The following is a 16,794-nucleotide window of genomic DNA, read 5'->3' on the forward strand; positions in this document are numbered from 1 at the left end:
TTTCATTTCATTTAATTGTGGATATTCTAAGGGAAAGAACCGAAAAAATTGACCCATAGAGAATTGTATAATAATAGTTAACTGTCATGAGTTTCTTACTGCAACTGCTTCATTCAAGCCTATTCAGTCTCACAGTATCTCCATGATGTAGAATGGAGTACATTTTATCACCATTCAGTAAGAAACTGAGTCACAGAAATTGAATAACCAAAGTCAAAGAGATAGCAGTTATCAGAGCTGTTTGTTTTGTTTTGCTTTTTTTAGTTTTTTTTTTAATCAGAATCCATTGTAGGATCATAGATTGTAATTGATTGATATGGCTCTTAAGTCTTTGTTATAGGTTTCTCCTCTTTTTTTTCCCCTTAATTCATTTGTTGAAGAAATGAATTCTGTAGATTTTCCGAAAGTCTAGGTCAACACTGCTCAATATGAATAAAATGCAAGCCACATGTATAATTAAAAATTTTCTAGGGGCGCCTGGATGGCTAATTCGGTTAAGCATCTACATTCGGCTCAGGTCATTATCCCAGGGTCCTGGGATCGAGCTCTGCATCGGGCTCCCTGCTCGGTGGGAAACCTGCTTCTTCCTCTCCCACTCCCCCTGCTTGTGTTCCTGCTTTCACTGTCTCTCTCTCTCTCTCTGTGTCAAATAAATAAATAAAATCTTTTAAAAAAATTTTTTCTAGTAGCCACATGACAAAAAGTAAAAAGAAAATAGGTGAAAGTAATTTTCAATAATATATTTTATATAACTCAGTATCTCTAGATATCATTTCTACATGTAATTAATATAAAATTATTAATGAGATATTCTGGTACCAAATATTTAAAATCCAATGTATATTTTATACTTAAAGGACATTTCAATTTGGACTAACCACATTTCAAGTGCTCGATAGCTACATAAATAATGGCTACTATATTGGGCAGGACAGGTCTAGATTTTGCATATTGGGTGCCTCTGGTGTCATTTAGCATGTTTTTTCCCTTCTAAATCAGTAATGTGTATTTAAATTTTTCTTTCATTTTTAAACAGAAGGATACAATGAATGTTAACATTAAAACTAAATACATTTGATAAATTCAAATTTTGAGAATTTTTTACAAATGAAATTGTGAGTCTCTTTAAGGCTTAAAAACTTTTTATTTGTATTTTAGTGCCAGTCCAGAGGACTATAATACAGTTGTACAGAAGCCAAGACAAATTTTATGTCAGTTCATTGACCGAATACTTACAGATGTAAATGTTGGTAAGAAACAGTTATTTCTTATATAAATTTTATGAATTAAATTGTTTTCTTTTCCATATATACAGCATTATGCTAGCATTTTTCTCCATGTAGTTTTAAATGTAAAGTTAGTATTTATGATAGTTACTATTTTCAAGCAACTTGTTTACAGTATTAACTTACTACATAATGTGATTTAGGCATTTAAAGTAATTCTGTTTTCCTGCTTGTTATCTAGATTTTCTGCTGCTTGCTATGGCATTCTTTGATCTAAGCTATTAGAATAAATAAAAAATAGTTGGCCATTTCTAATGATGTGGACCCTGTTTTAGCTAGGTCTTACACTAGTGGTTGAGAAACAAATGCCGTTTAAAAACTCTAAGAGTTGGTGACTTTGTGGGAGGTAATAAGATCTTGTGAGTTGTTGAAGCAACTGTTTCCTGTTTGTGGCAATTTAAAAGACAAATATTACCAACTTGGCAAGATGGTGTCACATTTGTCATATCTGTTAAAATTACATGGAAGGGGTAATATAGCATAGCATTTGGCTCATAGTATATAAACTTACTTCCAAATTTTGCACAGATATTATGACTTAAAATAGCCTTTTTTCAATCTATGAAATTAAGAGTTGCTGAAAAATAATAAAGGACTACTGAATACTTGCAAGATGTGTTTTCATATGGTACTGGCCCTGTTTAGACCACTTGCCCTTCCCCTCTCTGACCAAATTCTCATCATCTAGGAATCAGTTCCTTCACAGCATCTTCGCAGACACTTGCTTCCTCTATCGTGGATTGGTGCAGTTAACATACCATATTATAATTATTAATTTGTCTGATTCTCTCACCTAATCAGGTGAAGTTTTTTCCCCACTCAGATTTTAGTACAGTGCCAAGCATATTGTAGGCCTTTAATCTATATTTGGTGAATGAGTGTATAATAGATGAATGTACATGTTTATTAAACATTTAAAATTAGATAGGATTGTAGAGTTTAGTCCCATCAATTTATCATGAATACTATACTGGACACAGTTCTGGTCACCAAAGTCTAGTTTTTTAACAAAAGGACTGCCATCTAATTTGTCATGACTCTTTAAAATGAATCTTTTATCATTTTAGTTGCTCTAGAACTTGTAAAGAAAACTGACTCTCAGCCAACCTCTGTGATGTTGCTTGATTTCATCCAGCATATAATGAAGTCCTCCCCACTTATGTTTGTAAATGTGAATGGAAGTCAAGGGCAAAATGAGGCCAAAGGCAGTTGTATTGGTAAGTCCTGCTATTTGTGCATTCATTTGCAATTGGTTTTATGAAATCTACCCTCTTCTGCTCTTCTGAAATATAACATACATTTTATACATATTTTCATCAGATTTGCTCTAATTTAAGGGAGCAAAATGGTAATGGTTAGTTTTGTTTTATGCATCTTTATTGTTTTCTTTTGTTATGAAGTAGGTACCCAGGATGGAACAGAAATAATCAAATTTATTTGCCATTGAACACATGAGCAGTTTTCTTTTTTCTGTTTTTGATAATCTCTTCTAGATCAGGCATTAGCAATCTGTGGCCCATGGGCTGGCTGCCTGTTTTTGTAAACAAAGTTTTATTGGAAAATCCATGCTTTTACTCATTGTATTTCCTTATTGTCTAATTTCTGACCAGAACTCCTGACTGCCTGCCCTAGCACTGGCTTAGTTGTTCCTTCTTTATGCTCTGTTTGTACTGTGTTCTGCATTTCTTCTATCATAGTGGTTACTAAGCTGGATTATAAATACCTGTTTGTCTATATTCTTTGCCACACTTTTTAATTTTATTTTTTTAAAGATTTTTTTTTATTCATTTGAGAGAGAGCACTAGCAGGGGGGAGGGTCAGGAGGGGAGGGAGAAGCCTGCTTCTCCCTCTCCCACTGCCCCTGCTTGTGTTCCCTCTCTCGCTGTGTCTCTCTGTCAAATAAATAAATAAAATCTTAAAAAAATAAAAATGAATCATCAAGGATTTAGCAAATTAGTTAGCATTTCTGATGTACTTATTTAATATCTTTTTTGTTTATTTCAAAGAATTCAGTAATTGGATCATAACAAGACTTCTGCGGATTGCAGCAACTCCATCCTGTCATATGTTACATAAGAAAATCTGTGAAGTTATCTGCTCATTATTATTTCTTTTTAAAAGCAAGAGCCCTGCAATTTTTGGAGTACTGACAAAGGAATTACTACATCTTTTTGAAGATGTGATTTACCTCCACAGAAAAAATGCAATGGGACACTTTGTGGAATGGCCAGTGGTAGTTAGCCGATTTTTAAGTCAACTAGATGAACATATGGGATATTTACAACCAGCTCCTTTGCAATTGGTGAACATGCAAAATTTAGAATTTATTGAAGTCACTTTATTAACAGTTCTTATTCGTATTGTTGCAATTGTGTTTTTTAGAAGGCAAGAACTCTTTCTTTGGCGGATAGGTTGTGTTCTGCTGGAGTATGGTAGTCCAAAAATTAAATCCTTAGCAATTAGCCTTTTAACTGAACTCTTTGAGCTTGGTGGATTACCAGCACAACCAGCAAGCACTTTCTTCAGCTCATTTTTGGGATTATTAAAACATCTTGTAGAAATGGATGCTGACCAGTTGAAACTCTATGAAGAACCATTATCAAAGCTGATAAAAACACTGTTCCCCTTTGAAGCAGAAGCTTATAGAAATATTGAACCTGTCTATTTAAATATGCTGCTGGAAAAACTCTGTGTCATGTTTGAAGATGGTGTGCTTATGCAGCTTAAGTCTGATTTGCTAAAAGCAGCTTTGTGCCACTTACTGCAGTATTTCCTTAAATATGTGCCAGCTGGGTATGAATCTGCTTTACAAGTCAGGAAGGTTTATGTGAGAAACATTTGTAGAGTTCTTGTGGATGTGCTTGGATTTCAGGTAGATGCAGAGGTAAGTCATTTTTAAGGTTACTTGATAAGTATTATGTATTTTGTTTATAATGTAAGTGTATGCATATATGTAAGATGTAACAATGAGAAAATACAGTATCTTTAATAACGTATATTCAGAATGGAATAAGTTTTTTTCACAATCCACTTTGGCTCCTTATTATGGACTTTTACTTTGATTTGAGAAGGATTTCACTAATTTGGTAATGAACTGCCAATGGAGTAGGATATTTTAAAATAGGATTTGTGAAGTGTAAGCATGTTTAGTGCATTATTAATTAAAAGGGGACCAGTTATCAACTTAATTGCAAAATCTTCAAGCACTCACCTAGATTTTATCTTTGACAGGTTATATTCAATCACATTTAGAAAACCTGTGGGTACATAGTACTAGTCATGCCAAATTATGCAGGCTGTGAGAGACAGGCAGTACAATAAAATATACAGTAACTTGAGTAAATATTATACCTTGCTGGATTTGTAGTATGAAAGAGGTTAGTAATTCTCATAGAGAGTTTTTCTTTGTAGCATTTTTTAAACAAAGATTTTATTTACTTATTTGAGAGAGAGAGAGAGAGCAAGTAGGAGCAGGGGGAGGGGCAGAGGGAACCCAATGCAGGGCTTGATCCCAGGACTCTAGGATCATGACCTGAGCCGAAGACAGATGTTTAACCAACTGAGCCACCCAGGAGCCCCTCTTTGTAGCATTTTGACAGAGGGAAAAACAGGTTAGAGAGAATTTGTCTTAAGACTTTTAGGACTATAGGCGCCTGGGTGGCTCAGATGGTTAAGCGTCTGCCTTCAGCTCAGGTCATGATCTCAGGGTCCTGGGATCGAGTCCCGCATTGGGCTCCCTGCTCCTTGGGAGCCTGCTTCTCCCTCTGCCTCTCTCTCTCTCTCTCTCTAATGAATAAAAAAAAAAAAAAAAAAAAAAGACTTTTAGGACTATAGAACCATAGTTCTAGATACAGAATCATATATATGTCTATAGGTTGTGAAATTATATAGATTAACTTAGGTCTTTGTTTTACCTGATGAGACTCTGAAAATCGTTTACCCTACTAGAAAACTTATAACCTAATGAATTTTTGCAGTCTTTGAATAACATATTTCCTAAGGCATAGTTTTTGAAATTATTTTTACTTTCTCAGTATTTGTTGGGCCCACTTTATGCAGCCTTAAAAATGGAAAGTATGGAAATCATTGAGGTTCAATGCCAAGTTCAACAGGAAAACCTCAGCAGTGATAGTGATGGAATATCAGCCAAAAGGCGTCGACTCAGCTCATCTCTAAACTCTTCCAGAAGACCACCAAAACAGACTGAAGAGTATGACCTTCATTCAATTTGTATTTAGTCATTTAATAAAACTTTATTCACTTTTAAAAATCACCTTTAGTTAAGTGCTTTGACTTAAATACACAGCAGTTTTTCTTTTTAAAGGTAGTCGGGGGAATGCTTTAAAATATTTAATACTTGTAGTCCATTCTGATATGAAAGATAACATGACTACATATGGTTACTTAAAAGATTTTTTAAGTTTTTATTTGCCTGTCTAATTTAACTTATTAGTATTTAAAAAAAAATCTCTGAGATTATATATTCATCAGCAATTTAGAATATGTTAAACTTAAATATGTTAACAAATGTGATCAAAGAATTCCCAAATTTCAGTTAGCCCTGAAAGTTGTTTTAATTGAACCAATTTTATATTAACCAAATTTATATTAAATATGAATATCTTTATATTATGGTTATAATTAATTACAGAATTAAACATGTGGATATGAACAAAAAGAGCATATTATGGAGTGCCCTGAAACAGAAAGCTGAGTCCCTTCAGATTTTCCTTGAATATGGTAGTCTAAAGAATCCTGTTATTGCAACTTTAGAAGGAATCACTGTTGTCCTACAGCTGACTGCTCTGTGTACTGTTCATTGTTCTCATCAAAACATGGACTGGTAAGACAACTTGTATTTTTTGTGTGGGTTGTCTGTAATAAATTTGGCTTTATTGCTTTAGGAGACTTCATTATTTGCTCAATTTGTGTGACCTTAGAACACAGACTTTTCAGTGAAATGGAAAAGATAATTTGTTTTTTATTGAGCACCTGCTAAATGCTAGGTACTGTCTTAAGTACTATACATATTTTATTTAATCTTCATAACAGTTCTGTAAGTTAAATGCTGTTATACCTACTTTACAAAGTAGAGATTGAGGCTTAGAGAAATTGAGGCTTATTGGTTCCTAAATTGGTCCTATATGCACAGGGCAAGGAGAGACTGAAGAAAGAGGCAGACCACTCCAGATTGGTAGGTGGCAGGTTTTATAAGGGAACTTACTTACAAGGTTTGTCTCAGGCGGCTGTGAAAGATAAATTGATCTCTCAACTCACTTTCCAGAATCTTAGAGGTTTATTTGGAGGACTTAATGAGGTTAAGTCATGTATTCAGTCCAGATGGTCTCAACAACACCTTACTCTCAAGGCTGTGTCCTTGGAACAGCTCCCACTGTGGGGACTTTTAGGCAGAGTGTACATTCCAAGGACAGGGGAAGGGGTGAGGAGCCTCTGATGGCCTGGGTCCAGCTTGAGGGTCTACTGGTGGTCATCATCTTGATTACTTCCTCTAACAAGACTGTTTTTGTCTGAAGCCTAAACTAACTTTCCTGGGTATACATGATTAGAAAGCAGCAGAGCACATTTTTATATAACTCAAAAGCCAATGTTTTAGTCAAACATTTAGTCAAAAGGATATTTCCCTTTGATAATAAGAGTAGGGATTTAGAACTCATTAGAATTATCTTTTCAGTTTGGTATTCTTAATTTAGGTTAATTATTCTATCAGAAGAAACAAGTGTGAATCTTCTCTGAAGATTTAGTCTTATTTTTACTGTCAAGTTATAGACCAAAGCTCAGTTAGTTTTTTACATGATCATTTATTCTGTTATTTTCTGACTCATAACTAGCCAATAAAAAGTTATGAAGGAGATTTTAAAGAAACTATATTAATTCAGGCTGCATTAAATTTGGAATTTGAGACAACTTGAAGAAATAGCTGATTAGCCTGCAGTCTACTCCTCTATTATTAAGAAAGGGTTTACTGAGGCAGTTAATAATTATGCAGGGATATCTTCTGTCATTTTTAAGCCTGGGTGATACCACATTTGAATATCCTAGATTAATTTTAATTACCAAATCCTAAGAGTGATTTAGACTGACATAAATAGTTTGAACTTAAAATAATAATGTCATACTAATTGATGTGCATATTTACTTTGAATTAGTTTAAATTTATGTTAGTTTTATACTCACAGTTTTTTTTGGCTTACTTCAATATTAGGTTGGAATAACAAAATTCATTGTAATTCTGTGTCTTAAAAATGTTTTAGCTGCAGCCATAATTTCAAGGACTGTCAACAGAAATGTAAGAAGAAACCTTCAGTAGAGATAACTTGGATGTCTTTGGATTTTTACACAAAAGTGCTTAAGAGCTGTAGGAGTTTGTTAGAATCTGTTCAGAAGCCTGACCTGGAGGCAATTATTGATAAAGTGGTGAAAATATATGATGCTCTGATTTATATTCATGGTGAGTGTAAATAAACAGTAGAACAAAATAACTTTTAAAGATCATCAGTATAGAAATAGGCTCTCTTTTGCGTGAGGCCTAAATGCACAAATGTTTGGAATACCCAACAGTTTTTTCTTGATTTTAGTTCTCGTTCTATTTCAGTTCTATTTCAATAATTCAGTAATTAACTCAGTAATTTCTAAGTTCCAAATTTGTCTGTAATATTTTGATTTATTATTCTTTTTCAGCCAATAGAAGTGATTTATAACTATTAAATTTTTTTGAGAATTTCTGAAGAATGCTTTTGATCCTTCTAAAAAATACATGGATGCATATTTTTATAAAGTCACATTTAATTTCTTTGGGTTCACAGACCTCAGAACATCATCTCTATATTAAGAACCTTTGTTTATTAAATGCTATAATTCCACCTGATGTTTAGGACATTTATTTTTATTGAAAAAAAGATATAGGTAAATATGATTAAGGAAAAAGATATAATTAATCACCTGTTGTGTGTTTCTGTAGTGAAAACTTCTTTTGAAGATCATATTCTGGAAGATTTATGTGGAATGCTCTCACTTCCATGGATTCATTCCCATTCTGATGATGGCTCTTTAAAGTTGACCACATTTGGCACTAATCTTTTAGCATTAAGCCAGAAGATTTCAGATAGCTACTGTAAGTGGTCACAAAATTCTGTGTGTGTGGTTTAACTCATCTCTATGTGGGATTTCTAACATGTTGCTGTTTTTTTCAATAATTAAAAGAGGAAGTACATTTTCTAAAATTTTATTTTATTATATTAATCACCATACATTATATCATTAGTTTTTTTGTTTTTTTTTTAAAGGTGGTTTTATTTATTTATTTATTAAGATTTTATTTATTTATTTGAGAAATAGAGAATGAGAGAGAGCACATGAGAGGGGGGAGGGTCAGAGGGAGAAGCAGACTCCCCGCCAAGCAGGGAGCCCGATGCGGGACTCGATCCAGGGACTCCAGGATCATGACCTGAGCTGAAGGCAGTTGCTTAACCAACTGAGCCACCCAGGCGCCCATATCATTAGTTTTTGATGTAGTGTTTCATGATTCATGGTTTGCATATAAGGAGGTACATTTTTAACAATTCAAAAAGGAGTTAGATTTCTAAGAAGTAACAAATTGAACAGATTGTAGGATTTGCACATTCCCTGCTCTATTCTGCAACATTGTTCTCCAAAGATGCCATTCCAGTTTACATTCCTCTTAGCAGAATATGAGAGTTCCTATTGTCTCACATCCTCACTTTGTCAGACTTTAAAATGTTTGCTATCAAAAAAAAAGGTGTTGAGGTAACTAAAAGAAATTATTTTTTTGCTCTCTGATGGGTGTGATTTTTAGTTGCATTTCTCTGGTTATCCAGTAAGATTGTACATAGACCTTTTTCAGTGCACATGCTTTATTTTTGAAAAAGGAGCTTTTAGTTAAATATATGTATTTTAAATGTTACTTTACAACAAAGAATGAATACATATATAAAATGAATATGTTTGTATACATATATAAATAAAGTTAACACTTAAAAATCTTGTTTAATAGACTTAATTTTTTCAGCACCACAGGCACAGTCACGGTGTGTGTTTCTTCTAACGTTGTTTCCAAGAAGAATATTCCTTGAATGGAGAACAGCAATTTATAGCTGGGCCCTACAGAGCTCCCATGAAGTAATCCGGGCTAGTTGTGTTAATGGATTTTTTATCTTATTGCAGCAGCAGAATTCATGTAACAGAGTGCCCAAGATTCTTATGTATGTATCATTATTTTAATTTGAATATATAACTTGATTGGAAAAATCGTACTATATGTAAATATATGTATATTGCTGGTTATATAGAGCAAATGTTGATTTTAGTTTTAGAATTTAAATTTTCTTCCTTCTAGGCCGTCTTACCATTACTTTTGCCCCAAATTAAGCAAAACTATTTAGACCACAAAATAAAGTGAAGTTTAGTTAGTACCTTTTCTTTTTTCTCCCCAGAGATAAAGTCAAAGATGATTCTGACATTGTCAAGAAAGAATTTGCCTCTATTCTTGGTCAACTTGTGTGTACGCTTCATGGCATGTTTTATTTGACAAGTTCTTTAACAGAACCTTTCTCTGAACATGGACATATTGACCTCTTCTGTAAAAGCCTAAAAGTCACTTCTGAACACCAATGTTCATCTTCTCAACTAAAAGCTTCTGTTTGCAAGCCTTTCCTTTTCCTACTGAAAAAAAAAATACCTAGTCCAGTGAAACTTGGTGAGTGATTTGTTATGATCTAATACTTTAGAACCTTTTTTTTTTTTTAAAGATTTTACTTATTTATTTGAGAGAGAGAGCACATGTACGAGTCAGGGGGAGGGGCAAAGGGAGAGGGAAAAGCAGATTCCCTGATGAGCAGGGAGCCTGGCATGGGGCTTGATCCCAGGACCCTAGGATCATGACCTGAGCCGAAGGCAGACATTTAACCAACTGAGCCACCCAGGCACCCTACTTTAAAACCTTTTTAACCTCTTTTTTTAAAAATCAGTGATAGAATAGGCTTGAAGCCTTAAAAAATTAGACATGCTTGATTCAATGGTCATGTAATGATTACTTATAAATGGGATATCTGGTATTAGACTGTATCACAGAACTAACAAGGGAAGTAATTTTTGGATTTTTAAATGCTCATTCTATATGATAGCTTACTTGGGGATACCTGGTGTTTAGTTCAGTATCATGAGGTTCAATATTCTGTATCCTCTTTAGTGATACCAGGGACCTTCTTAATGTGTCCCCTGCCACTATCTTGGACCTTCAGAACTTCAAATAATTAGATACTTTGCCCAGTTGAGGACTATATATAGGCTGTATCTTCTTAGCCACTTTTCCAATGGTAATATATGAGTATGTTGAGAGCATGAGATTTACATAAATACTTGTAAGATCCATTTGTTTGGGTAGTAAATTGCAACTTGTTCTCAAGTTTTCAAGATAATATGTAATAGGTAGTTTCTAGGGCTCCCTGAATCTTGTAAGATTAACAGTAAGGCTAAGATTGCCCTTAAAACCGTTCACAGTTTTTTGGATTAGTGAAATGTGCTTTTTTTCTTTTTTTTAAGAGGGTGGGAGAATCTCAGTCAGGCTCTACACCAGCATGGAGCCCAATGCGGGGCTCGATCTCACAACCCTGAGGTCATGACCTGAGTCAAATCAAGAGTTAGATGCTTAACTGACTGAGCCACCCAGGCACCCCGGATTAGTGAAATGTGCTTTTAAGTCTGTCTTGGTAAAATATGATCTACAAAATCTAAGTGACTAGTCATTTTATAACTTAAAAAAATCTAGAATTTATTTTAGATTCAGATTATTTATAACTTTTATTAAGTATAAAGTAAATTTAAATTTGTAAGTATTCAATTTAATCTTCCACAAATCTGTGTGCTCTAATTTAAATATTGACATAAAGCAAGTTAGAAATCTTTGTAAATTGTTTATTGATTTTTTACTGTAAAACTTTGATATTTGATGTGTTAAATTAGGTATTATATGCTCTTACCCTTTAGCTTTCATAGATAATCTATATCACCTTTGTAAGCACCTTGATTTTAGAGAAGATGAAACAGATGTGAAAACAGTTCTTGGAACTTTATTAAATTTAATGGAAGATCCAGACAAGGATGTTAGAGTGGCTTTTAGTGGAAATATCAAGCATATATTGGAATCCTTGGACTCTGAAGATGGATTTATAAAAGAGGTTGATAGTTTTTATTTTTAAACATTTGTATCTTCATTAACCTGGCTCTAAAAAATTCTTTAACTAGTTAATTTTATTATTCTAGCTTTTTGTCTTAAGAATGAAGGAAGCATATACACATGCTCAAATCTCAAGAAATAATGAGTTGAAGGATACGTTGATTCTTACAACAGGGGATATTGGAAGGTATATTTGGCAGCATTTGTATACTTCCTTTTTTGTTTGCTTTGTGTTAGAAATGGTGGTGGGACAGATATAGAAAGAAATGTGTTATCAACATGTATTTTTTTATGAATTTCCATTTATATTTGAGACATTGATGATAACTTTTTTAATTTTAGGGCAGCAAAAGGAGATTTGGTACCTTTTGCACTTTTGCATTTATTGCATTGTTTATTATCGAAGTCAGCATCTGTCTCTGGAGCAGCATATACAGAAATCAGAGCTCTGGTTGCAGCTAAGAGTGTTAAACTGCAAAACTTTTTCAGCCAGTATAAGAAACCCATCTGTCAGGTGAGAGTCAGAATTGGCCTTGACTATAGGAAATAGTAGTACTTTGCAAGAGTTTAAAAAAAAAAGCCATATATATATATATATATATTTTATTTGTCTTGCTTTAAAGGATATATATATATTTTTTAATTTTATTTATTTATTTGAGAGAGAGAGAGCACGCACACACATGAGTGGGGGAGGGACACAGGGAGAAGCAGATTCCCCTCTGAGCAAGGAGACTGATGTGGTGCTCGATCCCAGGACCCTGAGAATCATGACCTGAGCTGAAGGCAGACACTTAACCCACTGAGCCACCCAGGCGCCCTTAAAGGATATATTTTTTAAATGATGTATTCAGTTTATTTAATAAGAGAACCTAGATCTTACCAGTTTTACATTTTATGATCTTGGTCTGGAGATATATATTATAAATGGGAGGGGAAAAATCATCTTATGATAATATATTGACGTATTATGCTCTGTTGTTGATCTATTAAGAAATGCTTTTTTAGGGCGCCTGGGTGGCTCAGTTGGTTGGGCGACTGCCTTCGGCTCAGGTCATGATCCCAGGGTCCTGGGATCGAGTCCCGCATCGGGCTCCCTGCTCTGCAGGGAGCCTGCTTCTCCCTCTCTGACTCCCCCTGCTTGTGTTCCCTCTCTCGCTGTGTCTCTTTCTGTCAAATAAATAAATAAAATCTTAAAAAAAAAAAAAATGCTTTTTTAGCCTTTTAGTGATGATAAACTTTTTTAATATTGTGGATAAGGGTCTTTGTTTTTAAAAAGGTTGATTCAATTCATGGTTGAAAAGTTAGGATATGTTAAAATACTGGCTTTGCCCTGTTAGTGGTATAAATTTAAATTTCTTAACATGGTTTCTCCATTTGTAAAAGGGAGATTATGACATAATCTACCTCATTAAGGTTGTTAAACAAAAATTGAATGAGCTAATTCAGGTAATGTGTTTAGAGCACTGATAATGTTCTTTATGTTAGCTTAGAGAGTATTTGTTAAATTTCCTTCCTTGTATGAAAATTAACAAATTGTTTTGCTCTAGTTTTTAGTAGAATCCCTCCATTCCAGTCAGATGACAGCACTTCCTAGTACTCCATGCCAGAATGCTGAGATGAGGAAACAAGATGTGGCTCACCAGAGAGAAATGGCTTTAAATACCTTGTCTGAAATTGCCAATGTTTTTGACTTTCCTGATCTTAATCGTTTCCTTACTGTAAGTTGCAAGGTGTAGTTGACTTAATTGAGGTTTTCAATTTTGTGTTTATTCCATTCTAGTCTTGTTTAAGGAAAATCTGGCAAGTACATTGAGGAGCATATAGATCCTGGATTTTCAAATTTACATGTTTTCTTTTGACTTTATTTGTTATAAAATTTAAGTTCATGTTAATTTGAGTTATTGCTTTATATGGTTAGTTATCCTGAAAAGTTAATACTAATTGATTAATGCTAACTAATTCAGTTGACTGAGCCCTTATGTCTTTAGTGCTATGATGGGTTCCATTGGTAATGCACAGTCTTATATCATTTTTATCCCTAAGGAGTTAGAGTAATATAGTACAAAACTATTGATATATATGATCTCCTGTGAATTCAGATTACAGAGTTTGTAGTATGGAGTGGTTTGGGAAGCCTTTGAAATGTCAGTGGGTTGAGATTTGAAAGATGGATGGAGTAGATTATCTTACTACCTTTTCGCAAGGGCAAAGTTATAATTATCCTTAATAAATTATAATAATGATTCACACTGTCAGAACTGAGTATTTCTCCCTACAATATTACTGTGTTTTAAACTTAAAATTGCTTGTAAACTGGTCAAATCCTGGAAGGAAATATGATAGTTATAGTAAGGATCATAAAGATACTCTTATCTTTTCATTCAGTAATTTCACTCTGGGAACCAAAAGTGCAGGTGTCTATTGCAACATTTTCCAAGTAGCAAAACTAAACAAAACCCTGAAAAGAAACTAAATGTCTAATATTTAGGTTATAGAACAAACCATTAATATAATAATTTTTAATATTTTGTAGACTATCTTATGTTAAATCAGTCTTAAAACAGCTTCATTTCAATATTAAATTGAAAGGTATTAAACAAGTAAGGTATAAGCATCTCTGAGGGCAGGGCTGAGGCTAGTTTACTATTACGTCTCCCGTGCCTAGTATAGTGACTGACATGTAGTAGGTGTTTTTTAGATACATGTTGAATGAATAAATGAAAGGCCAACCATTTTATGTTTGGAATTTTATATATATTTAATGAATAAGATCTTAAAGGAAATAGACCAAAATCAAAACAGATTTTTTTTGCCATGTTGGGATGGTGAGTATGTTAAAATGGTTTTATTAATATTGAAGCATGAACTTTTTAATTAAAAAAAAAAACAACTTAAAATACTGTATTTATGGTTACTCTTGCTTGTTGTCTAAATCCAAGTTAGCCCAGATAATAAATCAAACTTGGAAATTCTGTCTAAGAGCATGAGTATACTTTAACACATACTCATGAAAAGTTATCTTCTTTACTTATGTACTAGCATATACATTAGCTACAGTGTGAACTCTGCTATCAGGGACCTTGGCCATTTTTTTGCTTCTATACCTGTAGTGCCTGAATCATGTAGATGGATGCTCAGTAAATATCTGTTGAGTGAATAAATGGTAAATCTGAATTTAAGTACATATGGACTCCAGATTTGTTTGGCATTTTAAAATATTTTTGCACATAACTTATGTGAATATGTTATTACCTGGACAAATATACTTTTTAGTAATTGTAGTGTTTCTTTTTCAGAGGACATTACAAGTTCTGCTACCTGACCTTGCTGCCAAAGCAAGCCCTGCAGCTTCTGCTCTCATTCGAACTTTAGGAAAACAATTAAATGTCAATCGTAGAGAGATTTTAATAAATAACTTCAAATATATTTTTTCTCATTTGGTCTGTTCCTGTTCCAAGGATGAGTTAGAACGTGCCCTTCATTATCTGAAGGTAATTGTGTGTTTGTGTGTATTTTACTCTTTTGTTTAAATTAGCATTATAGGAAAGCTGTTGTAACATTATTGTAGGAAGGAGAGTGAGTAATTTATAGCTTATTCTAGAGTAATATAAGTGCAAATAGTATCATGCAAAATAAGCTTTATTTTGGGCCTAGAGGAGCATATTAAATAGAATTATTCATTTGTTATTTTCTTTGATCATTTCACCATAATGGCATATGATAATCATCCATTCGTGGATCAGGTTCTCAACTCATTTCATTTTAGAATTTTTTTTTTTTTAGCTTTTTTTTTTTTTGTAGTCTCTACACCCATTGTGGGGCTCAACTCACACCCCCAAGATCAAGAGTCACATGTTCTTCCAAGTGAGCCAACCAGACACCCCTCATTTAAGAATTTTTTTTTTTTTTAAGATTTTATTTATTTTGCAGAGAGACACAGCGAGAGAGGGAACACAGGCAGGGTGAGTGAGAGAGGGAGAAGCAGGCTTCCTGCCAAGCAGGGAGCCCAATGCGGGGCTCAATTCCAGGACCTTGGGATCATGACCTGAGCCGAAGGCAGATGCTTAACGACTGAGTCACCCAGGCGCCCCTCATTTTAGAATTTTTTGATTGGAGGGGCACTTGATGGCTCAGTTGATATCTGCTCAGGTCTTGGGCTCCTGGGATTGAGCCTTCCATCGGGCTCACTGCTCAGTGGGAAGCCTGCTTCTCCTTCTCCCCGCTCATGTTCACTCTCTCTCTCTCAAATAAATAAATAAAATCTTTTTTAAAAAATGAATTTTTTGATTGGAGCTGTAAGTTGACTGATATGCAAGTAATTATATTTACAGGAAGAGGCAATCTCAACTATAGCATAATGCTAGTGTTTTGTTTAGTTACTTAATGCTCTGATTACAATTTGGGCCAGTATTTTGCTTGTTTTTTAAAATTTAAAATTATAGCTTATACTTCTTTTTTGGTGTCATACTAGCAATGATTTTTTTTTTTAATTAATTTTTTTTTAGAGAGCGCGAACGCACATGGGGAGGGACAAGGAAGAGAGAATCTTTTTTTTTTTTTAAGATTTTATTTATTTATTTGAGAGGGAGAGGGTTCGTGCAAGCATGTGCAGTGGGGCGGAGCAGAGGGACAAGCAGACTCCCTGCTGCTGAGTGTGGAGTCCAATGTGGGGCGCGGAGCTCGATTCCAAGACCTTGAGATCATTACCTGAGCCGAAATCAAGAGTTGGATACTTAAACGACTGGGACTGCCAGGCACCCCCGTAACAATATCTTTGAAAAAATACAAGACTATGCAGGAACAGGAGAAACTGTCAGATACATATATGTGACTACTGTTTTCTCTGATGTTAATTTATTTCATGTGTTTCAAATATGGTAGCAATAGATTTCTTTCCACATGAGAATTATTGAATATTGAGTATGTTTATTCATTTTGAGAAAGAAAATCTATATTGTAGAGGTAGAATGATAGTAATATTTTCCTACATGTCAGAACTTTACTAAACAATTTATATGGATCATTTCACTTAGTCCTCAGTAGTTATCCAATGAGATAAAGATGCTGTTATTTTTCCATTTTATAATTGAGAAAGCTAAGGCAGAGAGAGGTCAGATTAGGTAACTTGTCCAGGTCACAGCAGAAGTAATAAGTGACAAAGTTGGAATTTAAATTCAAACAGTTTGACCAGAAAGACTGCTCTAAGCCACTATACTATATTTTCTCCCAGGGATTATGTATCTAAGAATAATGAGTTGATGATATTTTAAGAAAACTGGGACTTCCTTTTTA

At 34.0% G+C, this 16,794-nt stretch overlaps 1 protein-coding gene across 4 annotated transcripts in view; it reads left to right on the forward strand.

Annotated features, from left to right (window-relative positions):
- ATR (ATR serine/threonine kinase) overlaps window positions 1-16,794 on the forward strand; it is a 92,066-nt gene that overhangs the window by 1,901 nt on the left and 73,371 nt on the right. For all 4 annotated transcript variants that reach the window (XR_010410259.1, XM_045903635.3, XM_045903636.3 and 1 more), the window contains exons 2-15: window positions 1,159-1,250; window positions 2,354-2,503; window positions 3,293-4,170; window positions 5,321-5,496; window positions 5,938-6,129; window positions 7,559-7,755; window positions 8,266-8,418; window positions 9,334-9,526; window positions 9,758-10,020; window positions 11,310-11,500; window positions 11,586-11,686; window positions 11,842-12,013; window positions 13,050-13,220; window positions 14,799-14,993. Coding sequence is in view for 3 of the 4 variants with exons in the window: in XM_045903635.3 (XP_045759591.1) it covers window positions 1,159-1,250; window positions 2,354-2,503; window positions 3,293-4,170; window positions 5,321-5,496; window positions 5,938-6,129; window positions 7,559-7,755; window positions 8,266-8,418; window positions 9,334-9,526; window positions 9,758-10,020; window positions 11,310-11,500; window positions 11,586-11,686; window positions 11,842-12,013; window positions 13,050-13,220; window positions 14,799-14,993 (3,124 nt within the window). In the remaining variant the exon portion in view is untranslated. The remainder of the gene's footprint in view (window positions 1-1,158; window positions 1,251-2,353; window positions 2,504-3,292; window positions 4,171-5,320; window positions 5,497-5,937; window positions 6,130-7,558; window positions 7,756-8,265; window positions 8,419-9,333; window positions 9,527-9,757; window positions 10,021-11,309; window positions 11,501-11,585; window positions 11,687-11,841; window positions 12,014-13,049; window positions 13,221-14,798; window positions 14,994-16,794) is intronic.

This window comes from Mirounga angustirostris, unplaced genomic scaffold (genome assembly GCF_029215605.1).
Source record: "Mirounga angustirostris isolate CCGP_5_RB_7025 unplaced genomic scaffold, mMirAng1.0.hap1 SCAF_1, whole genome shotgun sequence".
NCBI classification, from domain to species: domain Eukaryota; kingdom Metazoa; phylum Chordata; class Mammalia; order Carnivora; family Phocidae; genus Mirounga; species Mirounga angustirostris.